The sequence below is a fragment of the Staurois parvus genome, unplaced genomic scaffold (assembly GCF_062004578.1).
Source record: "Staurois parvus isolate SC_StPar_1 unplaced genomic scaffold, SC_StPar_1.0 ptg000574l, whole genome shotgun sequence".
Taxonomy (NCBI): Eukaryota; Metazoa; Chordata; class Amphibia; order Anura; family Ranidae; genus Staurois; species Staurois parvus.
In genome coordinates, this window is record NW_028318370.1 from 370142 (window position 1) to 390956 (window position 20815).

General features: G+C 48.7%; 1 protein-coding gene across 2 annotated transcripts in view; it reads right to left on the reverse strand.

Annotated features, from left to right (window-relative positions):
* The window catches only part of C2CD2 (C2 calcium dependent domain containing 2), a 234808-nt gene that overhangs the window by 203018 nt on the left and 10975 nt on the right, over positions 1-20815 (reverse strand). For both annotated transcript variants that reach the window (XR_016315248.1, XM_089691885.1), the window contains exon 2: positions 12262-13123. Coding sequence is in view for 1 of the 2 variants with exons in the window: in XM_089691885.1 (XP_089548011.1) it covers positions 12262-12513 (252 nt within the window). In the remaining variant the exon portion in view is untranslated. The remainder of the gene's footprint in view (positions 1-12261; positions 13124-20815) is intronic.

Below are 20815 nucleotides of genomic sequence, written 5' to 3' on the forward strand. Positions count from 1 at the left end.
TGCAGCAATGAAAACTGACAGGTGTCCTAATCTCTTTAAAAAAAAACTTATTACGGGAATTAAATTATAAAACTATAACTAAAGGCAATTTTTTTAACTCTGGTGCAACTCTGCATAGAAACCAATCAGCTTCCAGTTTTTGACAAAGCCTAAAGAGTTACTAAACCCCGGACCCCGCATTCCCTAGATCCGCTCTCCTCGGACCCTGCATCCACTAGATCCGCTCACCCCGGACCCTGCATCCACTAGATCCGCTCTCCCCGGACCCTGCATTCACTAGATCCGCTCTCCCCGGACCCTGCATTCACTAGATCCGGTCTCCCAGGACCCTGCATTCACTAGATCCGCTCTCCCCGGACCCTGCATTCACTAGATCTGGTCTCCCCGGACCCTGCATTCACTAGATCTGGTCTCCCAGGACCCTGCATTCACTAGATCTGGTCTCCCCGGACCCTGCATTCACTATATCTGCTCTCCCAGGACCCTGCATTCACTATATCTGGTCTCCCCAGACCCCGCATTCACTAGATTTGGTCTCTCCGGACCCTGCATTCACTATATCTGGTCTCCCCGGACCCCCCATTCACTATATCTGGTCTCCCCAGACCCTGCATTCCCTATATCTGGTCTCCCACAGTACACAAAACATTGAAATGCTATTATTTTAGTAAATATAAAACTGCTAAATACCTTTTCTCATCAGCAGTATATAGCAGTCTTGTGACTTCTATCACTGTCCAGCAGAGCACTGATTAAAGCTTGTAGGAGTAGCTTTCATTCTTCCCCGATTGTCCTATGAGGCTGCAGAACCCGACTCTGTCTGGACAGCGCTGATTGGCCCTGTGATCACATGCACTCTCCCAAGAAAAAAAAAAAAAAACACTAGCAATACACACCAAACTGAGCATGTGCATCTCGCCCATCAAGCCTCTGTTCTATCAGGAGATGGATTGGGGACAGCAGAAGAAGGGGAGGATCAGAGAAGACAGGATCACACATACTTTTTTTACACAATGCTGTGGATTAACCCCTCAGGTTCCAAAGTGAGTATAACAAGCATGCTTTGCTGCATCTACAGACTGATTGTACTGTTGTGATTTAGTAGCACTTTAATTGAACAAGCTGAAGTTAGAAGCTAATTGGCTCCCATGTACAGCTGCAGCACATTCTGAATGCTCCAGTTTTAGTACATCTCCTCCAATATGTTCTTCAAGGTTTGAAAGGACTGTTTTTTGTTTTTTTGTGAGAACATCGGCACCAGGATAATTCTCTAAGACCCGACAATGGCCTCGTCTCATGGGACAATCAGATCAACAGTCTAACTCTACAAATTAAATGACCCACTTCCATTCTCCTGGCTGTCAAAAAGACCGCAGGCCCAACTTGGAAAACCTCCTCCAAGACTTCGTAATCAAACACTGTCTTTGTGATGAATGAAAAGCCATCCAGCATACCCAATGACTCACATTCGTAATTCTCTAAGCCTGTGTTCACGTTAAATCTTGTAAACTGTTGTCAGACATGAAAACCAAAAGCACCGAGGAACCAGAAGGAAAGATCCCACCAACCTCTTTATCCCGGAGGAACCCTTGGCATTGTTCAGGTTTCAGGGAACTCCCGCTAAAAATAATGATACCTACAGTTCCTGGCAGAGGAGAGCGATCACTAAAAATCGTAGAATTTGTTTAAAATCTAAGAATAAATAAGCCACACCCAGCAAATTTGACTTCCTCTTGTTTTGTACATCAACATTAGTAATATTCTTGAAAGTAAAGAAATGATAGAAAATAAGTTCGGCCAGTAAAAATTGTGGTGTCCAGACGTGCACCCTTGCATTGGTCAGTGTTGTTAGCAGGGGCGGACTGACCATTAGAGCACTCAGGCACCGCCCGAGGGCCCGAGGTCAGTAGGGGGCCCCATGAGATGCCCCTGGTACCTTTTTCATAGGCTTTTTTCAGTTTGGGCAAGGACACAGGGGCCCCATGATCCCCTATTGCCCGGGGGCCCCATGAGTTGTCAGTCCGCCCCTGAGTGGGGGACAGTACACGAGACAGTACAGTAACAATACAATACACAAGGGGTTCAAGGGCCCTGCTCCTTGGAGCTTAGCACTGATCACTGTATTGGTGTCACTGGGGATGTCAGTGACACCAAGTCACTTCCCCCCCAGTGTCACAATGCCCGCCACAGTCCCTCTATAAGTCGCTGATCGCCGCCATTACTAGTAATAAAAATAAAATAAATTCCAGTGTATATATACCGCCATTTGTAAACGCTATAACCTTCACGTAAACCAATTTAATTTACACGTAATGGGATTTTTTTTGTTTAGCAAAGACACGGAGCAGAATACATTTTGGCCTAAAGTTATGACGAAATTTGATTTGTTAAATTTTTTTTACTGGACATGTTTACCGTATTTTCCGGCGTACAAGGCGACCCCCTACTTTTCCTGTTAAAATATAGGGTTTGAGCTATACTCGCCGTATAAGACTACCCCTCTTCCAACGCACACCAAATAAAAATGAAAAAACATCAGATTTGATTTCAATATGGTATGCTATTTCAGTATGGTATTCCAATGATGGGGTGCTATTCCTCCCACTGACACCAATGATGGGGCACGATTCCTCGCTCTGACACCAATGATGGGGCACTATTCCTCCCACCGATACCAATGATGAGGCACTACTCCTCCCACTGACACCAATGATGGGGCACTATTCCTCCCACTGACACCAATGATGGGGCACTATTCCTCCCACTGATACCAATGATGGGGCACTATTTCATCCACTGACACCAATGATGGGGCACTATTCCTCCCACTGATACCAATGATGGGACACTATTCCTCCCACTGACACCAATGATAGTGTCCCATCATTAGTGTCAGTGGGAGGAATAGTGCCCCATCATTGGTGTCAGTGGGAGGAATAGTGCCCCATCATTGGTGTCAGTGGGAGGAATAGCGTCCCATCATTAGTGTCAGTGGGAGGAATAGTGCTCCATCATTGTTATTAGTGGGAGGAATAGTGCCCCATCATTGGTGTCAGTGAGAGGAATAGTGCCCCATCATTGGTGTCAGTGGGAGGAATAGCGCCCCATCATTGGTATCAGTGGGAGGAATAGCGCCCCATCATTGGTATCAGTGGCGGGAAAAGTGCCCCATCATTGGTATCAGTGGGGAGAATAGTGCCCCATCATTGGTGTCAGTGGGGGGGGGGGGGGAATAGTGCCCCATCGTTGGTGTCAGTGGGGAGGAGGAATAGTGCCCCATTGTTGGTGTCAGTGGGGGAGGAATAGTGCCTCATCGTTGGTATCAGTGGGGGGAGGAATAGTGCCTCATCGTTTGTGTGAGTGGGGGAGGAATAGTGCCCCATCATTGGTGTCAGTGGGGGAGGAATAGTGCCTCATCGTTGGTGTCAGTGGGGGAGGAATAGTGCCCCATCGTTGGTGTCAGTGGGGGAGGAATAGTGCCCCATCGTTAGTGTCAGTGGGGGAGGAATAGTGCCTCATCGTTGGTATCAGTGGGGGGAGGAATAGTGCCTCATCGTTTGTGTGAGTGGGGGAGGAATAGTGCCCCATCATTGGTGTCAGTGGGGGAGGAATAGTGCCTCATCGTTGGTGTCAGTGGGGGAGGAATAGTGCCCCATCGTTGGTGTCAGTGGGGGAGGAATAGTGCCCCATCGTTAGTGTCAGTGGGGGAGGAATAGTGCCCCATCGTTAGTGTCAGTGGGGGAGAGGAATAGTGCCAAGAGTGTCACAGCATGGTGCTGCTGCACACTTACTGGCCGCTCCCTCACTCGATTTTCGCGGGGCGGCTCCGCCTCCTCGCCGGTGATTGGTCGCCTGTGTGCCTTTCCAGTGCCAATCACCGGTCAGGAGGCGGAGCCGAGCAGCCGCGCGACCACCGAGCGTCCGAACTGAAAGAAGCACCGCCGCGCTACCTGGACCGGATCGTCGTGGACCAGGACCGGAGCCAGGTAAGGTACAGCAGCCCCCTGCCCGCCCCTGTACTTAGTGTCCCTTCCGCCACCGCGCCGCCCCTCGAAAAAGTGCCGCACTGACACCGGCTTGCCGTATACCGGCGTATAAGACGACCCCCGACTTTTCAGAAGATTTTCATGGGTTAAAAAGTCGTCTTATACGCCGGCAAATACGGTAATAGTAAAAAGTCAGAATTATTGTTTTTTTTTTTCACAAAATTGTTTGTTTTTTTTATAGCGCAAAAAATAAAAACCGCTCAGGCGATCAAATACCACCAAAAGGAAGCTCTATTTGCAGGGAAAAAGGGACATAAATTTCATGTGGGAGCAGCGTTGCATGATCGCTCAATCGTCAGTTAAAGTAACGCAGCGCCTTAACGCAAAAAAAGTCCGAGCAGGTTGGGGATTTTTCAAAAATGTATACAGTTTCCATATATTGTGCTGTCAGAAATGTGTTCATGGACTTTTTAAGTTACTAGAAGGGTCCACTTCAGGTATACAATATGTGGTCAAGGACACAGGGACCCCATGACCCCTATTGCCCGGGGGCCCCATGATCTGTCAGTCCTCCCCTGGTTGTTAATAAATCAATTCATCTTTTCTCACTTCTCAAGGAAACCCTTCCAACTTCAGTAAGAACCCTAGGATTCCACAAGACCGTGGTTGAGTAAGGCTGGCCTAGATCTTATAGGTAGTCACAGCAGCCATAAGAGACCAAGTCCGATATTATGAAGGTCCCCAGGAACTGCTGCGGTCATGAGCTCTGGATCACAACCTCATGCCTTGAAAATCCTCATTAGCGGTCCATAGATATGATGGGTAGATGATCAACAGTGAAGCGTTGGAGATAGGCATTAAAGTAGAAGTCCAGTCAAATCCTAACTATGCTTCAACCTACTCCCACCCCCATTCTAAGCCCTATTCTAACAACCCTGTAGAGCAGGGGTCCATATACTTTCTAAACAAAGGGCCGGTTTACAATCCTCCAGACATTAGGGGGGTCGGACTGTGGCAGTGGGAGTATAAAATGTCCTGTGTCAGTGGGAAGACCCATGTTTAATATTGGGGGAAGAATAGCGTCCTATCATTGGTATTGCTGGAGGACAAGTACCCCATCGTTGGTGCCAGTGGGAGGAACAGCGCCCCCCACCGTTGGTGCCAGTGGGAGGAACAGCGCCCCCCACCGTTGGTGCCAGTGGGAGGAACAGCGCCCCCCACCGTTGGTGCCAGTGGGAGGAACAGCGCCCCCCACCGTTGGTGCCAGTGGGAGGAACAGCGCCCCCCACCGTTGGTGCCAGTGGGAGGAACAGCGCCCCCCACCGTTGGTGCCAGTGGGAGGAACAGCGCCCCCCACCGTTGGTGCCAGTGGGAGGAACAGCGCCCCCCACCGTTGGTGCCAGTGGGAGGAACAGCGCCCCCCACCGTTGGTGCCAGTGGGAGGAACAGCGCCCCCCACCGTTGGTGCCAGTGGGAGGAACAGCGCCCCCCACCGTTGGTGCCAGTGGGAGGAACAGCGCCCCCCACCGTTGGTGCCAGTGGGAGGAACAGCGCCCCCCACCGTTGGTGCCAGTGGGAGGAACAGCGCCCCCCACCGTTGGTGCCAGTGGGAGGAACAGCGCCCCCCACCGTTGGTGCCAGTGGGAGGAACAGCGCCCCCCACCGTTGGTGCCAGTGGGAGGAACAGCGCCCCCCACCGTTGGTGCCAGTGGGAGGAACAGCGCCCCCCACCGTTGGTGCCAGTGGGAGGAACAGCGCCCCCCACCGTTGGTGCCAGTGGGAGGAACAGCGCCCCCCACCGTTGGTGCCAGTGGGAGGAACAGCGCCCCCCACCGTTGGTGCCAGTGGGAGGAACAGCGCCCCCCACCGTTGGTGCCAGTGGGAGGAACAGCGCCCCCCACCGTTGGTGCCAGTGGGAGGAACAGCGCCCCCCACCGTTGGTGCCAGTGGGAGGAACAGCGCCCCCCACCGTTGGTGCCAGTGGGAGGAACAGCGCCCCCCACCGTTGGTGCCAGTGGGAGGAACAGCGCCCCCCACCGTTGGTGCCAGTGGGAGGAACAGCGCCCCCCACCGTTGGTGCCAGTGGGAGGAACAGCGCCCCCCACCGTTGGTGCCAGTGGGAGGAACAGCGCCCCCCACCGTTGGTGCCAGTGGGAGGAACAGCGCCCCCACCGTTGGTGCCAGTGGGAGGAACAGCGCCCCCACCGTTGGTGCCAGTGGGAGGAACAGCGCCCCCACCGTTGGTGCCAGTGGGAGGAACAGCGCCCCCACCGTTGGTGCCAGTGGGAGGAACAGCGCCCCCACCGTTGGTGCCAGTGGGAGGAACAGCGCCCCCACCGTTGGTGCCAGTGGGAGGAACAGCGCCCCCACCGTTGGTGCCAGTGGGAGGAACAGCGCCCCCATCCTTGGTGCCAGTGGGAGGAACAGCGCCCCCATCCTTGGTGCCAGTGGGAGGAACAGCGCCCCCATCCTTGGTGCCAGTGGGAGGAACAGCGCCCCCATCCTTGGTGCCAGTGGGAGGAACAGCGCCCCCATCCTTGGTGCCAGTGGGAGGAACAGCGCCCCCATCCTTGGTGCCAGTGGGAGGAACAGCGCCCCCATCCTTGGTGCCAGTGGGAGGAACAGCGCCCCCATCCTTGGTGCCAGTGGGAGGAACAGCGCCCCCATCCTTGGTGCCAGTGGGAGGAACAGCGCCCCCATCCTTGGTGCCAGTGGGAGGAACAGCGCCCCCATCCTTGGTGCCAGTGGGAGGAACAGCGCCCCCATCCTTGGTGCCAGTGGGAGGAACAGCGCCCCCATCCTTGGTGCCAGTGGGAGGAACAGCGCCCCCATCCTTGGCGCCAGTGGGAGGAACAGCGCCCCCATCCTTGGCGCCAGTGGGAGGAACAGCGCCCCCATCCTTGGCGCCAGTGGGAGGAACAGCGCCCCCATCCTTGGCGCCAGTGGGAGGAACAGCGCCCCCATCATTGGTGCTAGTGGAAGGAACAGCGCCCCCATCATTGGTGTCAGTGGAAGGAACAGCGCCCCCATCATTGGTGTCAGTGGGAGGAACAGCACCCCCATCATTCGTGTCAGTGGGAGAAACAGCGCCCCCATCATTGGTGCCAGTGGGAGAAACAGCGCCAAGGGGCCAGATAAACACACGCAAATGGCTGCATCCAGCTCCTGTGCCACAGTTGGGAGACCACTTCTGTAGAGGAAAGATGTCCTTCCTCCAGAGGTTGCTTGATATTCCTTGAGCTGTGGCTGATTGACCCCCCCACTTGATGATGACTGCATAGTTTAGGGATCAATGACACTTTGTAGAGCGAGCTGCATGCATGCATTGATCTTTTTAGCTATTTATAAGGGTGGTCTTCTAACCACAAAATGTAAGAAAGACATTCTTCCCATGGACCACCAATGAATTAGTTTTTGGAAGGGTTCCTGAGAGCTGAAAATTATTTCAAGGGTTCCTTTGGGGTATGTAGGTTGAGAAATGCTGGTCCAGAGAAATACAATAAAAGGAACTGGAGGGTGAGGCAACCACTGGCACTCACTCAAATATCAGTTTTGGGTGGAGTTGCCATTTAGATGACACTTCAGGTTCACCTTGGACTGTGCAGAAAAAAACAGGGTGGATTTGATTTAAATCACGATTTAAATCACTAGTCAGTAAGGCTGGATATAAATCCTAGTTTTCTACATAAAGACTAATTCTTGCTGGTATAACTTTAATATACAAGTAGATGAAGATTTTTAGAATAACTTTTCATATTAGTTTTTTTATCCCCAGTTTAACCACTTGCCTACCAGGCACTTATACCCCCTTCCTTACCAGGCCAATTTTCAGCTTTCAGCGCTGCCGCACTTTGATTGACAATTGCGCGGTCATGCAACATTGTACCCATATGAAATTTTGATCATTTTTTTCTCACAAATAGAGCTTTCTTTTGGTGGTATTTAATCGCCACTGGGCGCTTTACTTTTTGCGCTATAAATTAAAAAAAGTGCAAAAAATTTGAAAAAAAAAAAAAGTTTATTTGTTTCTTTTATAAAATTTTTCAAACAGGTATTTTTTCTCCTTCACTGATTTGCGTTGATGAGGCGGCACTGATGGGCACTGATAGGCGGCACTGATGGGCACTGATAGGCAGCACTAAAGGGCACTGATAGGCAGCACTAATTAGGGGTCACGGATAGGCGGCACTGATATGCAGCACTGATAGGCGGCACTGATAGGTGACACTGATGATGGGTACTGATAGACGGCACTGACTGGCATCACTTCTGGGCACTGACTGGCGGCACTGACTGGCACAACCCCTGGGCACTGACTGGTGGCACTGACTGGCAGCACTGGTGGGTGGCACTGGTGGGTGGCACTGGTGGGTGGCACTGGTGGGTGGGCACACATGTGGGTGGCACTGGTGGGCACAGGTGGGTGGCACTGGTGGGCACAGGTGGGTGGGCACAGGTGGGTGGCACTGCTGGGCACATGTAGGTGGCACTTCTGGGCACAGGTAGGTGGCACTGCAGAGTGGCACAGGTGGGGGCACTGCTGGGCACAGGTGGGGGCACTGCTGGGCACAGGTGGGGGCACTGCTGGGAATGGGTGGGCGGGGCTAGTGGGCGCACTGCTGAGCGGAAATGCGGGGGTCACTGCTGGGCACCGATCATCAGGGCACTGATCATCAGTGCCCTGATGATCGGTGCCGATCCCCGCTCTGACAACTGCCGGTTCTCGGCAGTACTTTCCTCACGATCTGACAGCGTGAGGAAAGTGCAGCCGAGAACCGGCACTTGCATTTTCCTGTGATCAGCGTGTCATTGGACACCGCTGATCACGTGGTAAAAGGCCGGTGGGATCGGCCTTTCACCACATCTCGTGATCAGCTGTGTCCGTAGGACACAGCGATCACGGAGATCGCCGGGTGCGCGCCCCCTGGGGCGCGCAGGAGAGCGCGTTCTGGGAGGACGTCATATGACGTCCACTCAGAACTGGCCGGCCGCGGTGAAGCCGTCTTTCGGCTATGCGCGGTCGGCAAGTGGTTAATAGGTTAATCATTCATATTTGGACAACTTTTCTGTTGTACTTAGGAAGGAGAAAAATAATCATTACCTTAATAATAACAATTTAAATAGATTTATTCATCTGAAACAATAACATTCCAGCATATGTGATTGGCTTAAACATCCATGTTTGTTAACTAATTTGGCTAAACAAAATATATATATTTTAAGAAACTTCGACTGTCAGCCCCTCCCCCTCACACTTAGTTTCACTTTCTTCTTGTGCAGATCTATTCCACTCCAAACAATCAGAAAAATATTGTTTCTATTCTATTCACTGAACTTCTTGAAACTTAGCAGTGAAGGGGTTGATTCTGTATTCATAGGTTTGTAGAAGTTAGGATGAAGGTCTTTTTCTTAACTCTGTTCATGTTATAACATTTTTGCTGTGAAGAAGAGGCATGTGATCTCCGCTGAGTCAAATTCAGTTTTGAGAACTGCAAAAGTAAACCAATCATCTGTGATAATATCTTGTAGGCAGAGAAACTGCCCAATAATCTTACAAAAACCTCTGGAAGAGCATGACATTGTGAATGGATTCATGGAATTTATTTACCAAAAAAATTAAACATATACAGCCTTATTCTACATAATTAAAAAACTAATCTTTATTTCATGATGGAATAACCTTTGGATGGTAATATATTTTCCTCAAAAAGCATTTTATTTAAAAAAATCCAATTTAAATAAAAAAAAATCAGATTTAAATAAAAAAAAAAAATCAGATTTAAATAAAAAAAAAAAATCAGATTTTTTTTTATTTATTTTTTTTAAAAATCATTGATTTTGTCCACCCTGGAAAAAAAATCTGGCAGCAGGCGGTGGCCTGGTGGTCCTTTGTCTGTTCCACCAACTTCACTGATGTTGAGATGGAGCATTGTAAAGCTGACCACATATGTAACAATCTAATTTTACAACTGCCATTATATCTGCCAACAACTTTGAAGTGCAAGGCCTTCCATGACTGGATACAGACTAAATGGAGATTGTACAGATTGTAAGGTGTATGGCCAAATCAAATCTGCCCTTTCCAGACTGAAGATGTAGGGTTGCAAATCTATTATATTATAACCCAGCCTTTCTCAACCAGGGTGGCCGGGCATCCTGGCGTGCCTTGGCAAAATGTCCAAAAGCTGCCCAAAACTTATATACAAGCCAGTGGGTGGAACAAGCTGGCCTTTTAGGGCTCGTTCACACTTGACTTTATTTCTAACTCTTGCTAACGCTCCTCAAACACTCTCAAACGCCCTATGTGCGGTTTTGAGGCGGTTGATAGGCATTTGCCAAGCGTTAAAAACGCACCACAAACTCCTATAATGAAGTTAAATGGTACTAACGCTCCGCAACCGCGTCACAACCGCACATGCCTGCCAGGCGATTGTGGAGCGACACCATAGACTTGAATGGGAGGCTTCAACTTTTCCTGACTGGACACGAGGCGTCAGTTTTGCTGCGACACAAACACTTCAGTGTGAACAGCACTGTGTGCTGCCATGTGCAGAATTTTCATAGGCGTTTGAGAAGTGTTAAAAACGCTTCCCAAACACCTGTGTGACGCCTGCTGACAGAGCTAGTGTGAACGTAGCCTTAGTTACACAAAACCACAGGTTTTCATTGTGCACCATTACCAACCTTCTAGCTGCAGGCGTCCTGACAGCCAATGATATCATCAGTTGATAAGGATAATGTCAGCTGCCTGCACAGCATCCTAGTTTGACCCTCCCCTGCCCCTCTATCAGTGCTGGGGTCACATTAGCTCAGTGATGGAGAAAAACTGAGGGAGAAGAGAAACATTGGAATACTAGTCAGTACCAGTGTGCAGAAGTGTATTTGCTTTGGAAGAATAGATCACCTCTAATGTTGGGTGTCCTACATGTGTGGATGTTGCTGTGTTATATAAAGCTATTAGAATCGTTTTTCACATTTTAGAATAGGGTGCCTCGGGACCGTCCATAATTTTAAAGGGTGCCTCGGGACCGTCCATAATTTTAAAGGGTGCCTCGGGACCGTCCATAATTTTAAAGGGTGCCTCGGGACCGTCCATAATTTTAAAGGGTGCCTCGGGACCGTCCATAATTTTAAAGGGTGCCTCGGGACCGTCCATAATTTTAAAGGGTGCCTCGGGACCGTCCATAATTTTAAAGGGTGCCTCGGGACCGTCCATAATTTTAAAGGGTGCCTCGGGACCGTCCATAATTTTAAAGGGTGCCTCGGGACCGTCCATAATTTTAAAGGGTGCCTCGGGACCGTCCATAATTTTAAAGGGTGCCTCGGGACCGTCCATAATTTTAAAGGGTGCCTCGGGACCGTCCATAATTTTAAAGGGTGCCTCGGGACCGTCCATAATTTTAAAGGGTGCCTCGGGACCGTCCATAATTTTAAAGGGCGCCTCGGGACCGTCCATAATTTTAAAGGGTGCCTCGGGACTGTCCATAATTTTAAAGGGCGCCTCGTGACTGTCCATAATTTTAAAGGGCGCCTCGGGACTGCCCATAATTTTAAAGGGCGCCTCGGGACTGCCCATAATTTTAAAGGGCGCCTCGGGACTGTCCATAATTTTAAAGGGCGCCTCGGGACTGTCCATAATTTTAAAGGGCGCCTCGGGACTGTCCATAATTTTAAAGGATGCCTCAGGACTGTCCATAATTTTAAAGGGTGCCTTGGCGGAAAAAAATTTGAGAAACACTGTTATAACCTATCATGGGTTGGCTCCTCGTGCTGCCTCTTCTTCTCCCAGTGCTGAGTGCTGATGTGCTAGGAAGCACAAGAAGCTGATACCAAGACAGATTCATTAGCCTCACTTTAAAATACATTTCATAAATACCTGCTTGGAGTAAAACCAAAATAAAAATCCAAATGAATGCTCAGTTTAAATACTGATCATTCCAACCACATTAAAACAAGATCTTCGAGTTCATTTTCTTTCTAATGCAGCCACAACCTGAGTAGAAAAGCCAGCAGCTGCAGAGTAGAACTGGAACGGCGGTCTCTCTGCAGACAATCTAACACAACCCCCACCTAGTGAGTTTTATAGCTTTGCAGTCAGTAAAGCTCAAGCTCCCCGATGACTGGATAGCTCTAACAACAGGGGGCGTGTTGAACCTCTGCAGAGAGACCACTGCTTCCACAAAAAAGAGCTGTGGTCCCACTCTACAGCATGCTGGCAATGAACAGACTTTTCTAACCAAGTGAACTGGCACCATATAGTAACAATGGCACTTACCCCTCTTTTCCCGGCCTCCTCATTCAGTGCGGTTATCCAGGCCTTCAGCCACTGACTCCTCCAACTATTCAAAGACAAAATCCAGGACAACAGAGAATCCGCCTCGCTCTGCTCACTAGAATAAAAAGATTTCACTTTACGGCTCCATAATCCACCCCAAACGTTCTGGAAGAGATAAATGGCGAGCGTGACCACAGCAGCGACAAACAGGGTCACCAGCCCAAGCCACTGAGGATCTCCAAACCAAGACATGGCTTTGTGCAGTCAACACATCAAAGGAGGTCACCAAAGAATCTTCATGAAGAAGCTAATATATTCCAGTAGATGCCAAAAATTCCTTATGGGCTGTCTCAACAAGGCAGAAGGTAATAAAATAGGGTGGGCTGTACAATTTCCATGTCTGATGTCTCTTTAAAGGAGATGAGGAAGCAGATCCTATCAGGAGAAGAAGACCGGGGTATGGCTCTGGTAGGACTGTGATTCCTGGTGTGAACAAGCAGAAGAAGACGGTACAAGTACTGCACTGAGTGGACTGTTTCCTAGCATGCCTGGTTCTCAGTGCTGCCAAAAGTAGGAGACAGGATTGCAACGGGTATAGACGTAGTGAAAAGTCCCTGGCCTCAGACCTGCTGGAGGAACGTCATCCTTGTCACGTTTTAGCTGCAAGGTGGATCCCTGGAACAGACGAGCTCATTCTTTCCTCTCCTGCGATACCTTTTTATGGTTTCGGAATCCGTGAAACTTTGACAACCTCCGGAAAGTGAAGCCTTCTTCCAGGAAAAACACGGGCGGCCTCCGGTCCCTCTGTGGAGTGCAGCTTGAAAGTGGTGAAGGCACAGCGGTGGCGGTTCAGAGGAAGACACTAGAATGGACATCACACACACCAGTCAGAAAATAGGAAATAAATAAAGCATTAGGCAAGGTTCAGTTTACAATACAAAATCGGTTTTGGCAGATGAGTCATAGGATAGTTTGTCGTACACACCCAGAGTGCCGAGGACTACACAACAAAACAGTGAAAAGGGACACCATGGTCATTATCCGGCCAACAGCGGGCAAGTCTGGGTCATATTTTCACTAATATTCATAAAGACTTAACATCACAGCACAGGTCTATCTAGACAAAGTTACAGGATTATTAGAGCAGCTGAGGAAGTAATAAATGTGGCAGCACACCTTGCATCATTATTACTTCCTCTCCCCGTTTTGTGTGCAGTCTGCAGTATAATCAGCCTCTGAAAGTTTGTTGTGTGGAACCACCTACACAGTCTCCCTGGAGGAGCCAGGTAGTCAGGACTGAACCTTCCCATGTTGCTTCATACTACGCTCAGGGGGATGCATGCGCATTACACACTGCGCTATGGTGTCGTTTGGGTGAAGCATGCGCATTGAAGGCAATGCTTTGGCTTGTACTAGGGCAGTGGTCTCCAAACTTCGGCCTGGTGGCCAGATGTTGCCTTGGCCTGCTTTCACCTAGCCCTTAGGGCACCTTATCATCCAACGACACCAACAATGGGGCATAACTCTCCTGACTGACACCAATGAAGGGGCACAATTCCTCCCAATAACACCAACGATGGGACACAATTTCTTCCAATGGCACCAACAATGGGGCATAACTCTCCTGACTGACACCAATGAAGGGGCACAATTTCTCCCAATAACACCAACGATGGGACATAATTTCTTCCAATGGCACAAACAACAGTGCCCAATAATACCAATGAAGGGGCACAATTCCTCCCAATAACACCAACGATGGGGCACAATTTCTTCCAATGGCACCAACAATGGGGCATAACTCTCCTGACTGACACCAATGAAGGGGCACAATTCTTCCCAATAACACCAACGATGGGACATAATTTCTTCCAATGGCACCAACAATGGGGCATAACTCTCCTGACTGACACCAATGAAGGGGCACAATTCTTCCCAATAACACCAACGATTGGACACAATTTCTTCCAATGGCACCAACAATGGGGCATAACTCTCCTGACTGACACCAATGAAGGGGCACAATTCCTCCCAATAACACCAACGATGGGACACAATTTCTTCCAATGGCACCAACAATGGGGCATAACTCTCCTGACTGACACCAATGAAGGGGCACAATTCCTCCCAATAACACCAACGATGGGACACAATTTCTTCCAATGGCACCAACAATGGGGCATAACTCTCCTGACTGACACCAATGAAGGGGCACAATTCCTCCCAATAACACCAACGATGGGACACAATTTCTTCCAATGGCACCAACAATGGGGCATAACTCTCCTGACTGACACCAATGAAGGGGCACAATTCCTCCCAATAACACCATCGATAGGACATAATTTCTTCCAATGGCACCAACAACAGTGCCCAATAATACCAATGAAGGGGCACAATTCCTCCCAATAACACCAACGATGTGGCACAATTTCTCCCAATGGCACCAACAACGGTGCCCAATAATACCAATGATGGGGCACAATTCATCCCAATGACACTCACGAAGGGGCACACTTCCTCCACGGACACAAAAGGTTGTGTCTGTGTTTTTTTCCTCACAGATGTCAGGATCTTTTCTACTCCCATTGGCCACAGTCCAGCCACCCTGAAGTCTGAAGGAAAGTAATGTTTAGAAAGCAAGAGACCCCTGTACTAGGGGGAACACATGCACATTATGAGCATTGCGCTAGCAAGCATTCAGGGAACACGTGCAATTATGGGCAACAGTCTAGCCCAGGGTTTCTCAACCACGGTTCCATGGAACTCTAGGGTTCCTTCAGAGATTGCTAAGGGTTCCTTGAGCAATGAGCAATTTTGGCCTCTCAGCAGGGGCGGACTGACCATTCAGAAACTCGGGCACAGCCCGAGGGCCCGAAGTCAGTAAGGGGCCCCATGAGATGCCCCTGGTACCTTTCATAGGCTTTTTTGGGTGTGGTTTGAGTGTGGACGAGCACACAGGGGCCCCATGATCCCCTATTGCCCGGGGGCCCCATGAGTTGTCAGTCCGCCCCTGCCTCTCAGCTAGAAAGATAAGTGGTATCAGTGAGAAGTTATCTATCTGTAAGGGGGTAATTCTTCACAGTGACCACAAGTGTAAGGAGCATCCTTCCCACTGACCATCACACTAATGTATCATGAGCTGTAGATATAGTCATTTTTAGCAGGAGTTCCCCAAGACCAGAAAATTATTTCAAGGGTTTCTCTGTGTTGAAAAGCTTGAGAAAGGCTGGTGTAGCCTGCATCAGGGGACATTTGCGCATTAGGGGAATCACTCTGGCCCATACTAAGGGAACGTGTGAGCTTCATGGGCAGCGGTCTAGCCCAGGGTTTTTCAACCAGGGTTGCTCCAGAGGTTACTAGGGGTTCCTTAAACAACGGGCAATTTCGGCCTCTCAGATAAGTTCCCACTGACACCACTGACCTTTTTAGCCATCTGTAAGGGGGTCATTTTTCCCAATATCCACAAGTGTAAGGAACATTCTTCCCACTGACCATCACACTAATGTATCATGAGTTGTAGGCATTGCATTGCAGGCAATGCTCTGGTTTGTATTCATATGATGCATGTACATTAAGGGCATCACTATGGCCTACACTTAGGGGAAGCATGAGCATTGCAGGCAACGCTCTGGCCTATACTCAGGTGATGCATGCACATTAAGAGCATCACTGTTGGCTGTACTCACGTGACGCATGCGTATTATGGGCAGCACACAAGGAATTATGGAGCATGTAGATCTCTGACAAGCTCAGTGTACACTCCCCGATTGAAATTTCAAAGAAGCGCTGAAGAGAGGGGCACAGGAAGGAGAAATGGATTACAAGAATGCAGCCAGAGAGGAGAAATGATTGCTTTTACATCCTTTATAGGTGTAAAAGCAATCAGTGTAAAAAGAAAAAAAAATCTTCATCACCCCCCAACAAGAATTACAGTGTCATACTGCTAGGGTGACAGTATGTAAAAAAAATAATCTAAAAAAAACAAAAAAAAATTTTTTTTTAAATGTTTATAAATTAGAATTTTTGGTTATAAACTAATTTGGGTTATTTTTTGTTTACTAAAAATATAACGGAATAAATTTTCATTTATATAGCAAACAAAATAAAAATCCCAGCGGTGAATAAATACCACCAAAATAAAGCTTTATCTGTCTCAAAAAAATGCTAAACAATTCATATGGCTACAGTGTTGCATGACCGCGCAATTGTCATTTAAAGTGTGATAGCGCTGAAAGCTGAAAATTGCCCTGAACAGGAAGGGGGTAAAAGTGTCCAGACAGGAAGTGGTTAAACATGTCCAGTAAAAAAAATTTTAAAAAATCAAATTTCATCATAAATTTAGGCCAAAATGTATTCTGCTCCGTGTCTTTGCTAAAAAAAAAAAAATCCCAATACGTGTAAATTAAATTGGTTTACGTGAAGGTTATAGCGTTTACAAATGGCGGAATATATACACTGGAATTTATTTTATTTTTATTACTAGTAATGGTGGCGATCAGCGACTTATAGAGGGACTGCGGTGGGCATTCTGACACTGGGGGGGAAGTGACTTGGTGTCACTGACATCCCCAGTGACACCAATACAGTGATCAGTGCGAAGCTCCAAGGAGCAGGGCCCTTGAACCCCTCGTGTATTGTATTGTTACTGTACTGTCTCTAGTACTGTCCCCCACTCACGGGGGGACTGACAACTCATGGGGCCCCCGGGCAATAGGGGATCATGGGGCCCCTGTGTCCTTGCCTAAACTCAAAAAAGCCTATGAAAAAGGTACCAGGGGCATAGCATGGGGCCCCCTACTGACCCTGGGCCCTCGGGCAGTGCCCGAGTTTCCAAATGGTCAGTCCGCCCCTGCCCCCACTACAATGTACAGCGCTGAGCAAACTATTGGCGCTATATAAATACTGTATAATAATAATAAAAAAAAAAAAACCAAAGCACTGACACTGTACTAATGGCACTGGGCAGGAAGGGGTTAACATCTGGAGAGATCAAAGGTTAGTAGTGTTATCACTGTGAGAGGTAATACATGCCTGGATCCTATGATGCGAAGGCTGGGGACAGCAGTAAATTGCCGGTGACTGACAACTCCTCTGTGCAGGTGGACGTGGTGACACAACTGCATAGCTGAAAGGTGAGGAAGGGTGTGGAGGGTTTACAAACAATGCTCTGTGCAGATGAATGCAGAGATAGGAGGACTTCACTGTATCAGCTTAAACTGGAGGAAGCAATCTGAGGGCCTACAATCCTCTGTGCAGATGGACATAGCGATGTGATAACATCACCACATAGCTTAAGAGGGTAGAAGGGATCGGAGGGCCGACAACGCTGACAATTCAGAAGTGGTAATGTGTCATTGTCAGACTGATGCAGGAAATGAGGTCACTGGCAGGATCAACAGGTCCAAACTTAGAAAAGAAAGAGAGATTACAAAATGGGAAATTTACAAGGATCTTAATACCACAGCGTATTTTTTACTTAACCCCTTGCCTACCGGGCACTTCTACCCCCCTTCCTGCCCAGGCCAATTTTCAGCTTTCAGCACTGTCACACTTTGAATGACAGTTGCGCGATCATGCAACACTGTACCCATATGAAATTTTTATAATTTTTTTGTGACAGATAGAGCTTTATTTTGGCAGTATTTAATTACCTCGGGGTTTTTATTTTTTGCTAAACAACTGAAAATTTTGAAAAAAAAAAGTTTTTTCTTAGTTTTTGTTATAAAATGTTGTAAATAAGTGATTTTTCTCCTTCACTGATGTGTGCTAATGAGGCTGCAGTGATGGGCACCGATAAGCTGCACTGATGGGCATTGACAGGCATCACTGATGGGCACTGAAAGGCAGCACTCATATATGACACTGACAGGCGGCACTGACTGGCACTGTTAGGCGGCACTGATTGGAAGCACTGATAGGTGGCACTGACTGGCATTGATAGGTGGCACTGACTGACTGGCATTTCCCTGTTTACATGTGATCAGCTGTGATTAGATGTCTTCGGCTCTTTCCGTTGATCGGTGATCTGCTGTTCCGAGGGACACAGCGCACCACCGATAGCCGTGCTGCACGCGCAGTCAGAGTGGGAGGTCGTCATATGACGTCCTCCCAGAACGGGAGAACCGCCTTGCGCCCGTCATTACCTTATAAGGTGGGAAGGAGGCGGTTAAAAGCACAGGTGTCAAACTGACAGCTCTCCAGCTGTTGCAGAACTACAAGTCCCATGAGGCATTGCTAGGCTAACAGTTGCAAGCATGACTCTCATAGTCAGAGGCATGATGGGACTTGTAGCTCCGCAACAGCTGGAGAGCTGTCAGTTTGACACCGCTGATAAAGTGTTACTAAACCCCGGACCCTGCATTCCCTATATCCGGTCTCCCCGGACCCTGCATTCCTTATATCCGGTCTCCCCGGACCCTGCATTCCCTATATCCGGTCTCCCCGGACCCTGCATTCCCTATATCCGGTCTCCCCGGACCCTGCATTCCCTATATCCGGTCTCCCCGGACCCTGCATTCCCTATATCCGGTCTCCCCGGACCCTGCATTCCCTATATCCGGTCTCCCCGGACCCTGCATTCACTATATCCGGTCTCCCCGGACCCTGCATTCACTATATCCGGTCTCCCCGGACCCTGCATTCCCTATATCCAGTCTCCCCGGACCCTGCATTCCCTATATCCGGACTCCCCGGACCCTGCATTCACTATATCCGGTCTCCCCGGACCCTGCATTCACTATATCCGGTCTCCCGCAGTACATGGAAATGTAATTACTTTACTAAATATAAACTGCTAAATACCTTTTCTCATCAGCAGTATATAGCAATCTTGTGACTTCTATCAGAGTCTAGCAGAGCACTGGTTAAAGCTTGTAGGAGGAGTTTTCATTCTGCTCTAACTGTCCCATGAGGCTGCATAACCCCTGACCCTCTGTTTGGACAGTGCTGATTGGCCCTGTGCTGATCACATGCACCCTGCCAAAGAAAAAAAAAAAACCTCTAACAATACACACTAAACTGAGCATGTGCAGAGTAACTATGTATACTATCAGCAGATGAATTAGGGACAGCAGAAGAAGAGGAGGATCAGAGAAGACAGAATCAAACAGTCTTTTCACACAATACAGAGGATTAACCCCTTAGGTTCCACAGTGAGAACAAGCAGCCGCCTTTACAAGCGTTTGGCATTTGAAACAGTGAAACAAAATCAACTGCTGAACGCAAGTTTTCAGCGTCCAAAAAAACGACTGAAAACTCAACTGCCTGTAAAGGACTGTAAACGATGATGTGTACATGGACACATAGGAAAACATTAGGGGGAGTTCAGGGGCTGCTGAAAAAAACGCAGAATGGTTCCTAAATGTGAGTTTATCAGCTGCAGTGTACATGAACCCTAAAGCCGGCCATAGACGGTTCGAAAATTGGCTGATTTTTCAGCTGAAAAAAAAAGAAAAAAAAAAAAAACAGCCGATTTTTGCACTGTTAGTGGGTTGGAAAATTAGCGGCCGATTTTCCCAGCAATGATGGGCAAATCGGTTAATGGTTTTACCAATAAAAAATCCATGCATGAGCCGTGACCTGCAAGGGACAGAAGTTATGGGGCGAACTTTATGATTTAGTCAGCCGATTTTTTTTAGCGTTGGTGGTAACGGTCGGCCGAACAAACCACCGATTTTTTTTTTTTTTTTCGAAAAATCGGCCGAAGTTCAACCCTCCTATGGCCTGCATTAGTGAGCGACAAAATCCCCGATGACCCTGCAGAAATTCTGTCAGCTGACTTATCGGCTATCACAGTTCCCAGCTGTCACCGAGGACTACAGAACACTCCCCACCCCCCCAAATGGAGAACAGGAGAGGTGCAAGTGTCCTGTGGTTCAATCCTAAGGTGACAACTCTGATCTGAATACAGTACGGTACGTGAGCGTTGTCACCCTAGGACAGGAAGTGTGTTACTGACAATCACCAGGAAAAAAAGCTGAAACAAGAAAACTAATGCAGCCAGCACATCTAAAGACTGGTCAGCCACAATAGATTACATTTCTGTTATTGGGTTTAGATACACTTTAGGCAATCACATTGGGGACAACTTCTAATCGGGTTGCCTGATGGGGCAGAACCAGGGGCGGACTGACAACTCATGGGGCCCCCGGGCAATAAGGGATCATGGGGCCCCTGTGTCCTTGCCCACACCCAAAAAAGCCTATGAAAAAGCCAATAAAAATGTACCAGGGGCATCTCATGGGGCCCCCTACTGACACCGGGCCCTCGGGCAGTGCCGTAGTGCGGGAATGGTCAGTCTGCCCCTGGGTAGAACATAGGAACACCACGTTTTCCGCTCTCTGCAGATTCCCTCCCAACATTTCCAGCGTAATATTCCGCCGCTCTGCCATAATCTGAGAAGCTTTTGTTTATACAGCTGCGTACTTCTGACGGCAAAATACATATTTGCAGCATGTTTGTTATGCGTCACGTTTCCGTGGCAACGTAGCCAAACGGCAAAAGGCCGCCGAAACCCCATCACAGGCGGATTTCTACACAAATGTATTGAAAA